Raw genomic sequence first — 20,750 nt, forward strand, 5'->3', positions numbered from 1 at the left:
AAAGTCTACAAAATACCATATCCAGTCAGAGCTGCATTCAAGTCCAGTCGGAGCTGTATGAGCTTTATTCAAGTCCAGTGAGAGTTAAAAATTGAGACCATTGTTGAGACAGTTGAACACCATACAAGAAAGAGACAATAAGAAGAAATAATGAGTCAAGAAATTATTGTTTGATTCAACCATATAGTCTCCAATCTGTTCCCTGCACAGTCAGTTCACCTTCCATGTAGTTAAGATAGCGTGGGGGCAGAACACTTGCCTTCCTTGCTTTAGGTGTTCTGATGTAGCTTGAGCCAGCATAGTGAACAGTGAGGAATTATAAGAGTTAAACTCCAAAAAACAGCTGAGATATAGTTGTACCAAATATATTCTTTTGTTGTATGTCCCAATAGACCAACTGTACTGTAGCGTGTGTTTGTGTATGCTTGGAGAGAAACGGAGACACATATTTAAGTAACTGTTCGATAAACTGGCCATAGCTGGTGCTTTCTCAACAACCCCTTCCCCAACATTTAAATCTAGTTGGTTTAGAGTATTTATGAAAGAACATTTAACAGTCTGTTCTATTATTCATAACGGGCATTCACAGTTGAGGACTGCTTTAGGGATCCTCTCCTGAAGTGTACAAATGTACATTTTACTAATGAATTCAAAGTCCAAACACCACACATATATACCCGCAGACATATTCCCAGAATTGGACATTCCAGTGCAACACTGGTGAGAAAATGCAAACCGAGCTAGAAATATTGATTTGTCAATTTAGACTGTTGTTTCTCTCTTTTAACTGCCAATTCACTTGAGGTTGTTGCTTGGTAATGGGTGACAAATGAAATAGCACCTTTAACAGACATATAGCAGTTAGTGATCTAGTGTTCAATAATTTCTTTCATTTGTATTTTGTCTCTGTCACTTAAACAGCATTTAGGCATTAGCAGTTTTTAATCGCATCATTCAAGCAGTGTTCCCAAATAAATAGTTATTGCTACTTTTAAAATACTGCTCTCTGATCTAGTAAGTTTGTTGGGGTAAGTCTTCAGCAGCAGGTTTTGAAAAAAGAGAACTCAGATAATCTGTGCAAGTGGTAAGATGAGGAAAGGGCCACTTCTAGATCAGTGATTCCCAACCTTTGGTTCTCCCAGAAGGCCAATCACTGACAAAGAGCTTCAGATTGAAAGTTTGCTTCTGCTGTACAGAGTCCAGATGGAAGACGGTTTGGGAGAACTGAAGTGGACAGATGGATTTGACATGCTTTGGGTGGGTCAATTTAGTAATAGGATGTGGCTGCTCTAAAAATGGCTGAAGGGAGATGGAAAACATGGCTAAGTTCCCCATTGCACCCAGAATGCATTTGGAGCATAAAACCTCTATGGAATTTTGAGGAAGTTTGCAAAAATATTGTACCTGGGTTAAAGCACTGAGATCTGAACTTTCACACCGAAACGTTACAGGTTCGAATCAGGGGAGTGGCATGAGCTCCTGCTGTTAGCCCCAGCTTCTGCCAAACTTCCAGTTCAAAAACAAGCAAATGTGAGTAGATCAACAGATACCGCTCCAGTGGGAAGGTAACAGCACTCAATACAATACAATAAGCCTTTATTGGCATAACATGGCAAAGAGTATAAAACATAGTACACGTAATAAAAAAAGGGCTTCTCGTTTGCTACACATTCAGTTTGCATACTTCATTCAGGAATCTTGCCACTGAAAGGCAGCAGCTAAAGTCCTGGCAATTTAAAAGCAAAATCACTTTGTCAGAATCGCTGCGGTTCTTCAGTGAATCTATAGCTTGTGTTAGCAGGCTGGATCTTAGCTCCTGGTAGAGTGGACAGTGCAGGAGAATATGCGGTATGGAGTCTAGCTGTCCTGTGCTGCAGAGGCAGACCCTCTTGTCGCTCGGGAGGCCATTGAGTCTTCCTCTATGGAGCGGCGATGGCATGATGTTAAATCTAGCCAGCATGTAGGCTCTTCTGTAAGAGGGGTTGGTGAGCTCTGTGATGTAAAAGGCTGGATTTCCCTGTGTGTATGGAATTGCCAAGTTAATAGGTGAGCAGGATTTGTTTGCCAAGCTCAACAATTGGTTGTGGTCCCTTTCTAGCAGCCTCCTTTTGATGAGGGTAAAAATCTCGGAAAAAGATAGTAAAGTCAGGAAATCGCTGTCGTAGCCCAATTCCCCGATCTTTGCTAGGACAGTTGAGCACCATTTGGAGTGGTGGAGTTCGCTCAAGGTGAGTTGAGTCAGAGAGTCACTGGGACTTTGATAGTGTATAGATAGCCAAAATTTAATGACGATTAGCCAGATAGTAGCCTCAATAGAATATTGCCCAGATTCAAGACAAAGAACTGCATACGGGACACAGTTGGGGGCACCATATAGTTTGTGGAGGAATTTCGAATGAAAAGATCTGATGGCGCTGTTATTGGGGGTTAACCAGATGGGTGCTCCATAGAGAAGTTGTGACATCGCCTTTGCTTTGAAGACTTGCAGAGCTAGGGGGATATATTGATTACCCCTGGAGTGGAAGAACCTCCTGGTCGCACTGCCACTCGATTTGGCCCGGGCCAGTGTATATTTTAAGTGGGTGGACCATGACAAGTTGTTGCTAAACCAGAGACCTAGGTATTTGAAATGTTTTACTTGCTCAATATAGTGGCCCTCCATGCAGACATGCCGGCCACATGACCTTGGAGGTGTCTACAGACAACGCCGGCTCTTCGGCTTAAAAATGGAGATGAACACCAACCCCCAGAGTCAGACACGACTGGACTTAATGTCAGGGCAAAACCTTTATCTAAGAGTGGAAGGGCAAAATAACACAAGACTACTTCAGTTTAATTCTGCCATATCTCATTCAAAATGACAAATAGGTCAATACAGCAACGTATTTTAAACAGGACTATTTCTTCCATAGCCTTAAATCAGGGGTCAGGCCCGTAGCCAGGATTTCGTTTGGGGGGGGGGGCTGAATTTTTTTCAGGGGGGGTTTCGGGGGGGCTGAGTTTCGGGGGGGGGGCTGAGTCTGAGTGAAAGAGGGTCTAGCCTAGCAAACCTTTTGTATCATTACCCCAATACCCCCATGCATGTGGGATATATTGAGTATGGCGATCAGATCATGATATGAATAAACATAACAGTTTAAATAATGCACCAGTAAGGCCTTTTCGCGAACCACCATGATAATTTCGGGGGGGGGGGCTGAAGCCCCCCGAGCCCCCCCCCCCCCCCGCCTACATGCCTGTCAGGGGTCCTCAAACTAAGGCCCAAGGGCCGAATACGGCCCTCCAAGGTCGTTTAACCGGCCCCTCGTTCAGGGTCAACCTAAGTCTGAAATGACTTGAAAGCACACAACAACAACAACAACAACAACAACAACAACAACAATCCTATCTCGTCAGCCAAAAGCAGGCCCACAATTCCCACTGAAATACTACTAAGTTTATATATTTTTAGTTGTTCTTCATTTTAATTATTGTATTGTTTTTATGTATTTTTGCAATAACAAATAAGATATGTGCAGTGTGCATAAGAATTCATGCTTTTTTCAAATTATAATCTGGCCCTCCAACAGTTTGAGGGACTGTGATCTGGCCCTCTGCTTAAAAAGTTTGAGGACCCCTGCCTTAAATGCTTAGCGCTTCTCTACCACTATCATCTCTTCAAATGGACACCAGCAAAGGAGTGTATATAGTAAAAAAAAAGTATCACAAAGTCCATAATACAGAAGATCAAACTAGAAATTAAATCTACAATGACTTGTTGTTGTTCATTCGTTCAGTCGTTGTAAATTGGAGTTGTGATTGATAGGGGACGCAGATCAGATGTGATCATATAGAGACAGATATCCTTTTCAACAGGCAACTTACATTATGAGAACTATGCCATTTTACCACTAGAATGGGCCCACTATTTCTTTGGTGCAGACTTATGGATTATACTTAAAACATTTTCAGTGTCTAAACCAAGTGAAAAGTTTCAGCTCAAGATGTTTTTCAATTGATTTAAAAAGAAAAAGTCTTGTGTCCTAATTATGGCTCCTACTATTTTAGGATTTTGTGGGTTGAATTTCAACACTGGAGTCTTGAATTCTCTTACTAATTGGTACTGCTGAGGCAGCTCTCCTGGTTTCAGGCATACTGCAAGATGCCCCACTTTATCTTAGCTAGGGCTACATATCTATAATAGAAATATTAAACACGTTATGTAATAAAACTATAATAAAACTTTATTTATATTTCACCCTATCTCCCCGGAGGGACTCAGGGCAGATTCCAAACATAAAAGGCAAACATTCAGTGCCTGAACACAACAACAATACATCCATAGTAACAAAATTTGGCAACCCAGCATATAAAAACAAATTATGACTTAACAACTAAAATTAAATAAAAACATAACCTGTTATATCAGACATAAGCAAAAACATTATCTTGATTTGCTTTTGTCTGTTTGCATCTCGAGCCTTTCATGTTTTCAGATAACTCTATGTACCATAATTCCTAATTATATTCCATATCGTCATTTTTGAAAAACCACAAATAGAGGGGGAACTTCTAAAAAAGAAGGAAAGAAAGAAAAAGGAGGAAAAAAAGAACAAGCATGTATTTCCTATTTTAAGCCACAATTTATTCTAAATAATCCTACCAGTTCTTACTACAGTTCCGCAAAAGCATTAAAGTCACTAAAATAATTGTGCAAAGCTCATGTATTTCCATAAATAGGGAATATTCCTCCTAAGGTGAAGATCCAAGATGTTTAGAAATGGTGAAAGCAACAGATGAAAGTTAAATATAGACAGCCAAAACACTTCTCTGTATATTTTCAGTTAAAATTGCTTTCTGATAATCTTAGACAGTACAAATTACCTTTTTGACAACCTGTCCTTATAGCACCTACAAAAATACATTTGATTTAAACATGGATAATTAGATATAATACTTAAGACTGAAAATGAGCATTCACTGTTGTTTTGTACAATTTAATGACAAAACTATGAATAAAGGACTCAAATTTCCAGAACTTTACTTACTTATTGATTTAATTTGTAAAAATATATTTGTATTTTCTTTGGCAAAATCTGTACAAATTTCAAAAATACAGCTCAGGATAAGTGCCAGTAATGATCAGGTCAAGGGACAAAAAGTTGCTTGAACCTTTTCTCCATTGTGTTGCACACTCTCCATTTACACTCTACCCTACCAGACAAAGATAATATCTCTGGATTTCTGATTTTATTAATGCAAGACATATCTGTGTACTTCAGAAGATACTCTTAAAATCCACAAAGTGACCCATTGCTCCACTTGAAGAGTTTTCCACCTTTGCTACACCATGACGACAGTAAATTTATGAAGAGTATTTGTAAAATAAAAGCAGACAATCAATCTAAACTATAATATATCTGTCCCAAATCTAGAAGATCAAACCACTGTACAGGCTCTTCTGGTTAATACAAACAATAGTTTCACACTGGGTTGGCTGAGTGAAAACCCATAGTACCTTCAGATTTATATGCTTCCCTCTCTCTCTTATAAGGCTATGAGTAGTTCAGGTTTTGTTTTCTTTTCGAATTTAGCACAATTTGTACTGTGAAAACAATTTATGGACCTGAACAAATTGTAATGAGTTATAAAAACGAGTTACAGTTACCTGAAGTAAGTTAACTTTGAACCACAGTTGAAGCAGCTAGTTTGGTTCATCCAACTATAATGGGAAGCCCTGGCCCTTGAGCGCTCTAACTGGAGGCCAGCTGTAACCAGCAGTGCTGCAGAATTCAGAGAGGCATGAATGGAGGGTGAAAGGGGAAAACGTACATCGAGCCAACCCAGACCAGGACCGCCTTCCACCTGGAAACCGATGTCCTTGCTGCAGGAGAACATGCCGTTCAAGAATAGGGCTCCACAGCCACCTACAGACCCATGGCCAAGCTACTACACTTGGAGGACCATCATCCTGGGGCTATGAGGGATCGTCTAAGTAAGTATGTAAATAAGTAATGATTAACCAAAGCATGCATGGATTTGAATGAAACATCTTTTCTGAAGAGACACCATTAATAGGAGAAGGCTGCTTTTGGTGTTACATTTTTTAATTTAACACCAAGTGAAAAATATTACATCTTGAGTGAATGCCATTTTCATATTCAGTAATATCTTGAATTAAGGATTTAAGTCATTCTGTGTCCAAGCTCTTAACTCAAATTATTCTTATCTCAAAGCAAATTTCCCATTGAAATGATATTAATCCATTCCAGCCCCTGAAAGACCCCACCAATTTTTTGTTATGTGTTTTATAAAGACATATTCACGTAGAACAATAAAAAAGAAAGATCAAGTTTAAAATGATATAAGCACAAAGTTATAGCAAGGAAGCACATAGCGAAGTGGCAAAAGCATCATTTTCTTCATACTGTATTCAATCCAGCCTCCCTCCCTCCTTTGTTCCCTCTCCCTCTCTCTCTTCATGAAGCAAAACCAGTAATAAAAAACACATTAAATAAATTAATCCAAAGTTCCTCAAAACAGAAAAGAACAAAGAGGACAGCAATCTCCCAAAGTGAACCAAAGTTTGAGGCACTGAGGGACAAAACACAGAGGCTGCTCCCTTGAAGCCTAAAGACCTGAACTCTCACGCTAGTGTTCCCTCCGGTGCTAGCTTGTAACTCAAAATGCTGCTTGTAAGTCAAAGCAAAACCAGGGCCAAGTTACGGCTTTTAATGCAAAATGCTCTTAAGTTGGGACACTCTTACATTGAGGTTCCACTCTATGGTACTAATAGTACTTTGAAAGCATGACAAATGGACAAAGCTTAGGAATACTGGAACTGTAAGTCCAACAATACATGGATGGCCACATTATTCCCATCCTTGATTTATAGAGGCCTATGAGGAACGGCGCTCCATGCAGTCATGCCGGCCACATGACCTTGGAGGTGTCTACGGACAACGCTGGCTCTTCGGCTTAGAAATGGAGATGAGCACCACACCCCAGAGTCAGACATGACTTGACTTAATGTCAGGGGACTACCTACCTATGAGAACATCTACATAGTTCCCATAACACAGTTTATTACATTTACAGACATACTACACAAATATATAAAATGTATGTAGGAGCAACAAAGAACTATTTTCAAAGTATAATGCACAAATATACAGTATGCAATGTTGAGGCCTATTTTCCCCTTTAAAAATTCTGTGCAACGAAATGTGAAAGTGGAAACTAATTAGATTAGGACTTGCTCATAATTCCTATGGGTAAGACTTTATTTATCTTCATCCTTATTTTTTAATTTATCTTTGCTCAAACATTAGTTTGAGGTTTTGAATTTTCTTAGCCATTATGAGTACACCTACCTACATTTACTGGACAGGGTGCAAAAAGCTCAATCATACAAAAATAACATTGAAAATGTACCCAAACCAATCCTACAAATTAACTCAAAAATACTGATTGATACTCAAATCCAACATTTAATTCATTTATTGCCAGTGTGGTATAAATAATTACAAGTTCTTTTATGCCCAAGGAAATAAATCCTATTTTGATCTGTCGGATTACATAAAAGGTAATAACAAGGAATTTATCACAAATATTTATTAACACCCTTTCATAGAAGAAATATATTGTTGCAGTGAATCATAGCAAGCCAATAGCTGTGAACACAGCAAAAAAAACAAAACCCAACAACCAACTTCCCCCTCAATAAACACTTCTTTTCAATCCTGCTGGTGCATTTCCATAATAAACATGCCCACCAGTTTAAATAAATAAAATAAAATAACACAAATGACAAGACAGCAAAGCTAATTTTATGTTGTGCTCTCTCTTGTCTTCAGAAGTTAGTCAGATCTAATGAGATTTCTAAAAAAATTAGACAAAATTTCATAGTACACACCCAAAAAAAAAAAGAAAGAAAGAAAGGGAAATACCATTCCCTAAATGATATTTTTCAAGATGATAACCAGTTCTAAGACAATTCAACACTCACGACATCTAGCTGGTTGTCAAGGAAACTTGTGTTAATCATAGTAATTCTCTTTTCCAAACTAAACTATCATTTATATTGTCCAGAATCAGTAGATTGTAATTAAAAACTCTTTTCCCACAGAGCACATTAGATGTTACAGCCAACACATGGTCTTTATTTTATCTTCTTTAAAAATGTCAACTCAATCTAAACAAAAGCAAGCCAGGCAGTGAAGGACAAGGCACATGTGCAACATTTATTAAGATCCTCGGTTAGTTCATATAAGAACAATGAAGAGATCAACTAAAATTTTACAAAACCGTTATCAACAATGTAAAGCAGGCAGACTTCTTCCATAATATAATTCTCCTCTGCTTTCTTTCTCTGAAAAGAGAAACACTTCATGTTTGTTCCATAGAGTTTCCCAGCCAGCTAGAGCAGTGTTTCTCAACCTGTGGGTCCCCAGATGTTTTGGCTATCAACTCCCAGAAATCCTAACAGCTGGTAAACTGGCTGGGATTTCTGGAAGTTGTAGGCCAAAATATCTGGGGACCCACAGGTTGCAAACCACTGAGCTAGAGAATTTTCAGTGTGCAAAATACTGTAGTGCTGTGTGGTTTCTGCTCTGTAGGGCTGTGTTCAAGCAACATTTCCTACTGATGTTTCACCTGCATCTATGGCTGGCATCTTCTAGATCTGGTGGTAATCAAGCAAATGGAGTATATATATCTGTACACTTTATAACGTATGAGGAATTTAGTTCCCCAACTGTGTCTCTTTTAGTGATAGAACCCAATATGATTATGGTGTCAGACTATTAGACAGTGTCTAACAAGCAAAAGTATATCAAATTGAAATTATAATCATGAATGAAGTAGGAACCTATATATCATAAATTCCATATTACCAGGGATTTTGTTTTTTATATAGGGTCCTCATATTTCAATGCTTTGTTCACATACTCTATCCAATTTTTCCTTTATACTCCAAAACTTTCTTCTTAACCTTTTACACACTTCTCTTCGATTTTGTTTGACTTCTTAAATTTCAACTGAAGGTTAAGAATGGTAATTAAACTATCACACAAACCTATTTAAAGGGAGAATGTACATGTCATCTTTGAATGATGAGCTTTGCACAAACAGTGAGCCAACACTTGTTTTTACTCTTTCAGTGAACATTTGTCATGGCACATGTTCAAAATTTTAAAAATGGAGGATAAGGTAAAACTACTAAGAATTAAATCTGAACAACCTGAATTTTATGTGAACAACTTCTGTTCTGGATATAAGTCTGTCTATTCTCCCATATGAACCGTGAATGTTCTTGTGACTTAGGAATGTAAAAAAATATACAGTAGTTCACCACATAATAGTCACACTTCCGCTGCTTTCCCCTTCAAAAAAGAGGGTGTGTTACTTTTATGCAGGGAAATTTTGGAGGCCTACAGGCAATCCCATTGGGCTCATTTGCCTGCACACATCAGTAGGCAAGAACTATGGCAGCTGAAGGAGGCCCTATAGCTCTCCTTGAGAGACTCACCCACCTACACATCTGCCAATCATAGGTAGAAGGCCGCTACCAGCTGCCAGAAGCTGAGGGAGACCTACTAGCTCTCAAACCTTCACCTGCCCATGTGCTACAGGGGCTGCTCCAAAGGGCAGGCATGTGGGCAAGAGTGCAAGTATTATGTGAGGAATCCTTAAATACTGAAACCAGGACCCCCAAAAAGGAGTATAACTATTATGCAATGGTAATATTATGCAATAAAATATAGTAATTCTGACATTCTTATCCTCCTTGAGAAAATGTCAAAATGTTGAAATACCCTTTGAGAGGAAAAAAAATCAATCTTCATTAGACTTTTCACACATGTGAAAAATTAGAGTGATTGCTATGAAGGGGCTATAATTAAGTGTAATAATGAGTAACAATTTGTACAAAAAACATGTTTTATTAAAAAAAAATATGTTCTTCAAATTTCTTTGGAATATGTATAATATAGTCCTGAAGCCCACTCACTTAAAAAAACACAGAAACTCCTATAATCTTGTTGTTCAGAGATATATGTTTGGGGAAAAATATCTTACATGTCATGTAAGAATTAGATTAGGTAATATTTACATTTTACACCAGTGATTCCCAAAGTAGTGAGCGCTGCAGTGATCCGGGGGGGGGGGGGGGCAGTAATAGCCACAGGTGCATTTGGGGGGTGATTAATAACTGTAAGGGGGCGGTGAAAGCATAAAAGAAAGAAGAGAAGATTTAGAAAAATTGATTTCCAAGGGGTAGGCCAAATAAGTTTGGGAACCACTGTTTTACACCATTGCTGTCTTTCAAAGAAAATGTTATATTAATGGAGGGAAAGAGTGCTAGTGGAGTTCTTATAGATGCTTTACTCCACAGGTGGTAGCCCAGTTTATCTTGTGATTCCGAGATGTGTTGCTGGTACAATGAGTCTGGCAGATGGTTTTAGGAGTCTTTGGTACAACAGGAAACTGATGGATTTTCTCCATGTGTTTAGTCCAAGATCTGTGAATGCAAAATAATTTGTTGCCCAGTGTCTACTGCTGCCACTGAAGAACTGTGATAAATATTTGAATTTTATGTTGTTGAGTATAGAAAATTTCATATGCCCAGAATATATTGTTAGAATCTTATGTTACTAAGTTCATGGTTCTGATCAATTCAATATCCACAGGGGGGAGAAATGATCTAACTCTGCATACTGGACTACATGTTCCTCTAGAAAGATTCCATTTTTCATTTAGAAACCTCACTCATATTTCTCTTTAAAATCGAAAAAGCAACTGACATTTGGGGAGACCTATACAGCGACAGAGGGGGCCGCAATGATGCAGCACATTAAACCGATGAGCTGCAGAACTTAATGACTGAAAGGTAAGTGATTTAAATCCGCGGAGTGGGGTAAGCTCCTGTCATTAGCCCCAGCTTCTGCCAACCTAGCAGTTCAAAAGCATGCAAATGTGAGTAAATCAATAAGTACCACTCCAGCAAGAAAATAACAGCGCTCCATTGAGTCATGTCAGCCACATGACCTAGGAGATGTCTATGGACAACGTCGGCTCTTTGGCTTATAAATGGAAATGAGCACTACCTCACATAGTCAGACTCAACTAGACTTAATGTCAAGGGAAAACCTTTACCTTTATAAAGAAACTGACATTTGGGGAAACCTGAATAATGGACAATGCTGCAGAATGAAGCATTTTTGTCCAGATTCATATGGATTTCACAAGAAAACCTAACTCTGGAAAAGAAAACCATCCCCATCCCATCTGGGTGCATAGGTTAGTACTCCATCTGTCTTATTTGGCAATGAGCACCGAAGATCCATTAGCCCCGTTATCTGATCCTTACTAGAATTTACAGCTGCAACAATATATCCACTTATGTAGATGTAAGTCCCAATGAAGTTAAGTCCAGAAAGTCTGTTAACATTGTCACAAATTTCTTTCCTGTTTAGGTTCTCTATAATTATGTAGGGAGAACTGGCATTCACATTTTCTATTGATTGGGTAGTTGTAAATTTTACATCAAAGTGACTCATGAATCACTGACATCTTCAGAGAGTCTTACCAATTAGTCATATTTTGAGTCATGCTCTTAAATGTGACTTTTCATGATACCACAGCCATGACAGCAGACCACTTTTTACCTAACAACATGCATTGCTCTTATTAAAATATCATCTCCCAGATTTCACTAAATGCTTCATGAATGTATATAAATTGTATGCATTATCATTACAAAACAACATTTTGAGTAAGTGCAATGGAAGAGACAAATTATTTCTTTTACTTTGAAAAAATAGAGTAATAAAGAGTAGCTTTTCAGTCTGCTTGCCTCAATATTGTATAGAGAATATGATACCAACTTAAATAATTTGGTCAAGCCACCATTTCAAATTGTGTTGTTTTTTGTTATTATATATGTATGTTCTTTAGCAGGGGTGTCCAACTTTTAGGCTTCACACTGGAAGAAGCACACAAAAAAGCCTTTTCTTTTGTGATAAGCACACACACAAAATCCTCATATAATAACCCTAATTATGTGCTGCCCCGTTCAGAGGGTCTTTTAGAATTGTCAAGCAGGTTCTCTGGCTGAACTGTTTGCAATTATCATGTAAATAACGAATAATATTCCAGTATTTGTAGCTGTAACATACTCTGATTATTCCGTTCTATTGTCATCTACAAGGTTCATGCTCAATACAGTGCAACTGAATTACTAAAAAAATCTGAATGTTTTAAGTAAATTTATGATTTTGTGTTGGGTTGCATTCATAGGTATCCTGGGCCGCATGTGGCTCATGGGCCACAAGTTGAACAAACCTATTCTAAAGGAAATTTGCTAAGGTATCTCCTTGTGAATGGGAGTTCAAGCCTAATGCTACTGAAAGCACTGAAGGCCAGCAAAGAAACAACTAGTGCTTTCCTTTTCGTCTAAGACAGGGGTCACTAAACTAAGGACCACTGGCTGGACGCAACCCTCCAAGGTCATTAACCAGCCTCTCAGGTCGCCCTAAACCTGAAACGACTTGGAGGGACACAACAACAACAATTCTAATTAACTTGACTATCTTATCAGTCAAAACAAGGCTCACACTTCCCATTGAAATACTGGAGCCCCGGGTGGCACAATGGGTTAAACCCTTGTGCCGGCAGGACTGAAGACCAACAAGTCGGAGGTTCGAATCCGGGGAGGTGTGAATGAGCTCCCACTGTCAGCTCCGGCCCCCCATGCAGGGACATGAGAGAAGACTCTCACAAGGATGGTAAAACATCAAAAACATCTGGGCGTCCCCTGGGCAACATCCTTACAGATGGCCAATTTTCTCTCACCAGAAACGACTTGCAGTTTCTCAAGTTCTCCTGACATAAAAAAATTGAAATACTGGTAAGATTATGTTGGTTATCATTACAGGAAATAAATCTGAATTTCCAACACTGTATTTTCAACAACTGATGCCCCTTCCCACTGTCCCTATATCCCAGAATCTGATCCCTGTTTATCTTCTTATTCCAGATTATCTGGCAGTGGGGACTCATATAATCCAGTTTAAATCAGATAATCTGGGATCAGATCCTGGACTATTGGGCAGTGTAGAAAGTGCCTGAGAGAAAGGATTATTTTGTTCCAACAGTTCTTGGTATAGCTTGTACAGTTTATATAGATTTATACATATGTATAACACCTACAGGTGTTAAGATGTAAGAATAAGATATCAATCTGTTTTCCCCATACTTTTTGTCAAATTTTGTTTAATTATGGAAGACCTTGAGATTGCAGAAGACTGTCCAAAATCTTATGTACGCTTGATGACTCTTTATAAATGTACTACTGACCACAAATTTTAGATAGACCAGTATGGCCACCTACTTTGTTGTAAAAACACTGCAGTATATCAGAAAATTTAAATCAAAGGCAACAAATCAGTGATAATTGAAGCACACTTTCAAAAGATTGCTTTTTAAATGTTTTAACCATATTTTCCCCAATAAGATTGAAGAAATGTTTTATTAGATGCATGCAGTTCAGTCTTACTGACTCAGAAAAGAAGTGCTGCAATGCCCTCTTGTGTTGTAAAGAAACTAATCACACATAGCAGCAATTCTGGACTGTCAGGTTAAACCAGACCTAGTAAGGATAGACACATAGCTAGCTATGTTGTCCATTCTGTATGTCTGGATAATAAAATAGAAAGAAAATACTTCTGCTAATACACTGTACCTAAACCAGTCAAGTAAGATGTCTATGTGGTTCTTGCAAAGGTTTCAGAAACCATCTTAATTATGGAATTATAGTTGAGAAATTTGCTTGAGAACAAGGGTTTTAAGGTTCATCATGGTCAAATTAGCCTAGAAAAATACATTTTCTATACTCATGAAAAAAGTGTTTCTTGCATCATCTCTCCCATATATTTCTAAAGAAGAAGACTGCATGCCTAGGGACGGGTAAGGTTTTATACAAGGAAGAAGTCATCTCTGAAATAAACAGAGAACTGGATTACTATCCTGACCTTGCTTGTGTTTACCTCGATCCTATTTCACTTCTTCCTCTACATTGTCTGGCTATGTTTGAGCACCCTTGCAATCTTTTATCTGCTCCTACTTAAAAATAGAGCACTTAAATTTGAAGTATGGTGGATACTTTTCTTCTAATCAATTTTCTTTGTTCTTCCACTTCCAATTCAAGGTCTGTCCACATGTTCCACATTGACTGATTTTTTAAATACTTATTAGTATTCAATTCACAATGTCCTGGATTTCATATTTGGTTTTTCTGCAAAACTGAAGCCTGACAATAAAACCTGCTACAATATTTGATGCCAAAATGGGGCCCTTGAGAAAGAAGAGAGAAGTACCATTATAAATGGAGAGTAGCCCTAACATTGGCAGAACTACAGGTATTTTTTAAAAAGCAAGCAGAGCAATCTTTTGTGAACTCCTGTCCAAGAATGAGTTCAGTGAAGAATACACTCTTCTCCGTTGCAATATGTTGACTGGAAAAGAAACATTTTCAAATTCATTAAAGGAGGTGGGGCTATTAAGCCTATAATAGTTTATATCACTCTCTGGTGACACAGCGGGTTAAACCACTGAACAGCTGAACTTGCTGGCTGAAAAGTTGGGGGTTTGAATCCAGGAAACAGGGTGAGCTCCCACTGTTGGGCTCAGCTTCTGCCAACCTAGCAGTTCAAAAACATGCTAATGTTAATAGATCAATAGGTACCACTTCTGTGGGAAGGTAACGGCACTCCATGCAGTCATGCTGGCCACGTGACCTTGGAGGTGTGTACGGACAACACCAGCTCTTCAGCTTAGAAATAGAGATGAGCACCACCCCCCAGAGTCAGACATGACTAGACTTAATGTCAGGGAAACCTTTACCTTTTTTAGTTTATATCATTCTAGTTAAAAGTACAAACAGCTGGCTCTAGTACTCAGCAAAAGCATTCCAGAGAGTGAGCATGTATTATATATTGCAATATAATTCTTGTAGGTCATGTTAATTTCCTAGTCGTGGTTTCACTGTGGAACAAATCAAATTGCATCTGCAAAATTTATTCTTCTTTCTTATGTAGAAACTGCAATTTTTATTTCTGAACTTTCTTTGTTCAAAGTAGATATGCCTTTGTATTCCTCTGAGGATGAGAGAGAGTGACTTATCCAAGATCACACAGGAGTTTCCTTCAGCTGAGCAAGGATTCCTAACCTGGTCTTCAGAATAACAGTCCAATAACCAAACCACAACAACACACCGGTTCTAACTCAGCAAATATTTTATATTGTAAGGCATGGTAATAAGTACTAGAACAAAATACCTTTTATTGTGGCATCCTAAATCCAGTCCATGCTCCCACCTGATCCCACATTTACTTTTTTAGAAGGAGGAACAAAAGTTCTATTCTTAGCAAATGTTATCTGCCCCTGCTAAAAAAATATATTATGGTTTTGTTCCCAATTCTTTATTAAATTGCAAATGTTTTATTTGTTCTTCAAGCACAGTAAGTTGCTTTAATTAATTTAACCCAGCTAAGAGTGCATGGATGAATAATGGCAAAACAGCTCTAACGCAAGCTATCTACAAACACAAAAATCTAAGTAAATTAGTGACACTAAAATAAGAATGTGCTTATCCTGACTGCAGTGAGATTTATAATTATGAGATATCCAGTAGAAAACCTGTGGCCCTCAATAGAATGACTAGATTCAGAACCAAACTTTCTTATACCGAAACCAAATGTCTGATTACTTGTACCTAGGTCCAGAATATTTGTTTTAATCTGGCCTTTAGAATCAAGACCCAATGACAGTCAAATTGCAAAAGAATAACTTTCTATAATTGGTTAAAATTTCAAAAGTTTACAAGGTGCAATACCTTTTCCTGAAACAATAATAGTTGAGTCACAATCTATTACATTATCCTCAAAAGATCTTGAATATTGCTAATTCATTTTTCTTTAACACTCCCCATTAGAATAGTTATATATAATTATAAAGTTTCATAGCATCATAAAGTTTTGCATTTCATTTTTCTCCTTTAAGATATCATACAAACATTTGGAATGTATATAAATAAAAGCAAGGTTATGAATATGTCCGATACATTTATATGGATAGTCACATTACCCTGGTGCACTGAAAGCAACGAACAATCTTGTAACACTGCACTACTAAGATTCTCAACAGATATAGTATCATTTCATACACATAATATTACTGAGTTCTACACCACCTGTAAACATAATGAATTGAGTCCAACTTAATCCTTAGTCCCAGCTTCAGCTCATCCAATGAACTGATGAGAACTTTTTAAGACAATCCTCATGTAAGTTCAACTGGACTCAAGTTAGAACTAACTATAGTGGGTAATAATTCTTTCCACAATTGAAGGAGGCAACATCTACTCAATCTTCATTCCTTTTTCAGCCTCTTGCATCCTTTCCGCTTCAACTCAGAGCTGTTCTGCAGTCACTACAATGAAGTTTTTAGCCAGCTTGAGAGTGGGGTGTCTACAAAACTTATACTCCCAATTTGCATGCTACAATACACATCAATCCAGATGTAGCATATTAAAGCTCACCAGAAAGTGCAGAATCAGCCAGATAATGTGCTGCAGCTGACCAGAATATATTCCATGCAGGGCTTGAAACCTGGGTAATCCCAAATGGATATGGATATGCACATCAGCACACTTCAACACAATTGTTGTGAAAAATACTGCATTTTCTGGCAGCTGTCTAATCATGGATACTGTAGATCCTGAGTTTGTTTCTGATCCACAATCAGCGGATATTGTGGCCTCCATCCCAGCCTCAAACTGGTTCCTGGGGCAATTGTTTATAAACTCCACAATGGAACCATTTTGGTTTTATCCCCTTCCAAACTGAATTGTAGTGTCTGTGTAGAACCAACCTCGCTAGAGTAGAAAGGTAGGAGGACAGGAGATTGCACAAGAAAAAGCAGAATCAGTTAAAATCATTGCCTGCCAGTATTCTGATCCAATTGCACTGGATCAGAAATGTTCAACAGACAAAACATGTTGATCCAACCTATAAGCAACACACTCAAATCGTATGATTAGCTATGTATTAGGCACCACTTTTTCTTGAAAATGAAGTAAAACAAACCCTTGTTATATGAACCTTCATGATTCATTAAGAGAATGAAACTTCTCCAGTGAAAGCTTTCTCCAAGCAACTCACCTATCCTGATAAGTTGTGATAGCAATGCTGGGAAGGGTCAGCAAAGGCAAAGTTGTGGGTCTAGAAATGTTCTCTCTGTCTGGTGTCCTTGCACTTCCACTCTGTCTTTGGGACAATGGTGGTAACAGTAAGTTACCAGAACAGCATCTTCTTCCTCTCCAGAGATCAATGCCAAGAGTGTTGCTAGATGCACTGTAGGACTTGCTGAGACCACATTCTAAGTAATCTTTAGCATTCTGCAGGTACAAGCAGAAAATTCAGTCATAAAGAAGGCTGTGATTTATAACATAGAAATATCAACTTCCATGACAGCTTTGAAGGTACACTATTAAATCAAACAGAAATCATATGCATATAGAAATCACATAAAACCCACATATAACTGCTAATTTAAATAAAATAAAAATATTCACTCTAATACATTTTAAAGGAGTACAACCAATGTCAAGAACTGGCACAGTGACACAAATTTGAATTTGCAGTAACACAATTTAAAATTATTGCAAAGAGAACCACAGGTATCTTGACATCACACTGAAAAACTAAGTCAGCATGCAGCACATGCTTATGCTTTCTAGTTAACTGGAAATTACTAGCAGTTATTTGGAAATAACCAATAATTCCCTAGTCAATAAATTAAGTAAAGGTTTCTCCTTGACAATAAGTCTAGTTGAGTCTGACTCTGGGGATGATGCTCATCTCCATTTCTAAGCCAAAGAGCCTACATTGTCTGTAAGCACCTCTAAGGTCATGAGGCCTGCATGACTGCATGGAGAACTGTTACCGTCCCACCAGAACGGTACCTCTTGATCTACTCACATTTGCATGTTTTCAAACCACTAGGTTGGCAGAAGCTGGGGCTAATGATAGGAGCTCACCCTGCTCCATGATTTTAACCACCGACCTTTTGGTCAGCAAGTTCCACAGCTCAGTGGTTTAACCCATTGCACCACCATGACCCCAATTAGTTATGTGCACATAAACTGCAGTTTTCCGGGTATTTCAAATCTTGTAGATTAAAGCCCACAGCACGATTATATATATTATATGGAATATATAGCATTTGGCTATGGTCTTTAATCAGACATTCTAGCTAGTAGTTAGAAACCAGAATCTGGAGGATCTTAAAGCTTTCAATTGCCTATGAAAATGTCTACTCTGAATAATAACTGTGATAGAGGAAGAAGCACTTCAGCACTTTACTGACTAAAAATATCAACTGAGAGCTTCTCCCTCCTTACTTTCTTACAGCTATTAACCTTTCATTGCTTTGCTACTTGATTTTTTGAAATTGCAGACATCTATATAAAAGGGAAATGGGAGAAGAATGTATCTATCTTGTTAAGTAATTTTATTCACCATGCTCATCAGTCTCGTTGCCCTGACATGACAAATAAATAAATCAGTCTAGAACAAATGTGGGAGGAGCATTTTATTCATATGACTAGAAAAATCTGCATGAATGTTTCTAAATATGCAGGAATGTTCTTTGAAGACTCATAACTAAATGTCCACTGATCATATTTCCCTCAGAAAAGACTTTATTTTCATAATGAAAACAACGATTTCCACAACCCAGTATTTAGGCTATACTTCTTATAATCCATGCTGGCCTGGATTGCTGGCAGCAGTATTTCAAAATATATTGAGGATATCTAGTCAAGAAATACTGTTCTAGATCCATATTACAGGGTAGCCTTTGCTGAATTGTTTTTGTTAATATCCCTCAGATAGTTTTTCACAGCAGATACACTATGCAATTATGTTGGTATCCAGGCTATTTTCGGTAGAATACAGTGTTAAGTGTACTCAAGTAAAAGGTTAATTCCAATTTGAGGTAGCCCTCAAAAAGCATCCTTTGGTAGTCCTATCTTAAATGGAGGATTAATGCAAGAGCACTGTAACATTAGACTTCATAGGTACTGTAAGAGCTGAAAATGGTAGGTTCAATATGTATTTAGGGAAATGTGAAGTGTTGGAGGTGGGAAGTATGTCTGCACAAGTAACCATGTTGTGTGGGCAACAGAACTAGAAACAGGCAATTAGATTTCCCGTCTATGTTTCCTTGCCTGAAATATTGTTTCCTTGTTTGTGTGGGAAGCAGAGATATAGACAGACAATTCGGTTTCCCATGTATGTTTCCTCTTCACCCTGTCTGAATCATTGTTTCCTTACCCATGGGCTAATGTTTTCAGGTCATGCTTTACTTTTGATTCTGCCAATGTTTGTCTTATTCATGTAACTAGTCAGAAGTCCTTCTCTGTCTTTGTATTTTTATTAATAAATGTTTTCTCCTCACCTATGGCAGCCTTTGATAGTGAATCCAAGCAGCCAGCTTCTGCAGAAAGCCAATTAATGCCAAGATGGTTAAGCCCTTCTAGACTGTAACCCTGGCAGATGCCCAAGGATATCAAATACTTATAAGCAGCTCTATCCAATTTTCTATTGTGTCTGCATTTAGGACACTCTAGAATTAATGTGTATACTTGGTGAACGTAGGTTTCTCAGAGCCATAAGCAAGCACATATCCATATCCTTGCATGTTCTGGTCCATTGTGGCTGGAGAGAAGGTCTCCCTCCATTCAAATGCTACTGCTGGGCCTGTGAGGGACAGAAGATCATCCAAGCACAGCATCATCATGCCTCAGTCTTAGGAGTTGCTGAGAGATCCTCCTTTCTTTCCTACTGCCATTGCACTGGCCTTTGAAGGGAAGAAGAGAAGTCAGGCACTGCATACAGTGGCTTCTGAGAGGTCCTCCCTTGATTTCAACCGCCATTACTGTGGCTTCTGAGGACAAAAGGCTGCCAGCATGTATGGGACTTAATCCCCTCCCATTGCCACCCCCCTTTTTCTTGTGCGTTATTAGATTGCAAAGGTGGCGAACTGTCAAATTAACAATTTGTAAACTGCTTTAGGCACCACTTCAGATAAAAAGTGAGTTATAAGTGCTCTAAATCAATACGTTTAATAAATACTGTCATTGAAACAAATACATTATTAAATGAGGCGGGAAATGCTCACACATTTCCTGCTCCATTTAATAATGTATTTGTTTTCTTTAATTTCCCTCCACTTTAAGAAACATAATTTTGCTGGCCTAAAATGGATAGCCATTATAATTTGCACCCTGTTCCGAAAGTATTTGCACCTGTGGTAAGCCATAATGAATAACAAGCCAGGAAAGCTATCAAAATAGATTTTAGCTTACAATTAAAAGTAAACAGCACATGTGCACTTACACCTTCTGTGGTGACCGCCATCACACTCCGGCTTTTCTTCATTATAGCAATGGGAAATTGTTCTGCCTATATGCAGAACTGTTTCCAAATACCTTCCTGTCAACCGATAAACCTAAGAAAAGGAGGAGAAAAACAAGCTAATCAATCCTCCCCGATATATCACATGTAAACATCTTTGTCCCCATATGCCATTTGTCATAGAGAAACATAGGCACCGGGGGGGGGGGGGGGGGATATAAATGTGTCCATTCTGCAAATTTGTAAATACCACATTTAGAAGTCAAGAAGATTAATGGAATTTGATTTTACAAT

The 20,750-nt window shown here is 38.2% G+C and overlaps 1 protein-coding gene across 2 annotated transcripts in view; it reads right to left on the bottom strand.

Moving 5' to 3' along the window:
- The window catches only part of PDE4B (phosphodiesterase 4B), a 298,925-nt gene that overhangs the window by 232,223 nt on the left and 45,952 nt on the right, over positions 1-20,750 (bottom strand). For both annotated transcript variants that reach the window (XM_060773682.2, XM_060773681.2), the window contains exons 2-3: positions 20,439-20,550; positions 17,199-17,434 (exon numbers count right to left, since the gene is read on the bottom strand). In XM_060773682.2, the coding sequence (XP_060629665.2) occupies positions 17,199-17,434; positions 20,439-20,480 (278 nt within the window). In that variant the 5' untranslated portion in view covers positions 20,481-20,550. The remainder of the gene's footprint in view (positions 1-17,198; positions 17,435-20,438; positions 20,551-20,750) is intronic.

The sequence above is a fragment of the Anolis sagrei genome, chromosome 4 (assembly GCF_037176765.1).
Source record: "Anolis sagrei isolate rAnoSag1 chromosome 4, rAnoSag1.mat, whole genome shotgun sequence".
Taxonomy (NCBI): domain Eukaryota; kingdom Metazoa; phylum Chordata; class Lepidosauria; order Squamata; family Dactyloidae; genus Anolis; species Anolis sagrei.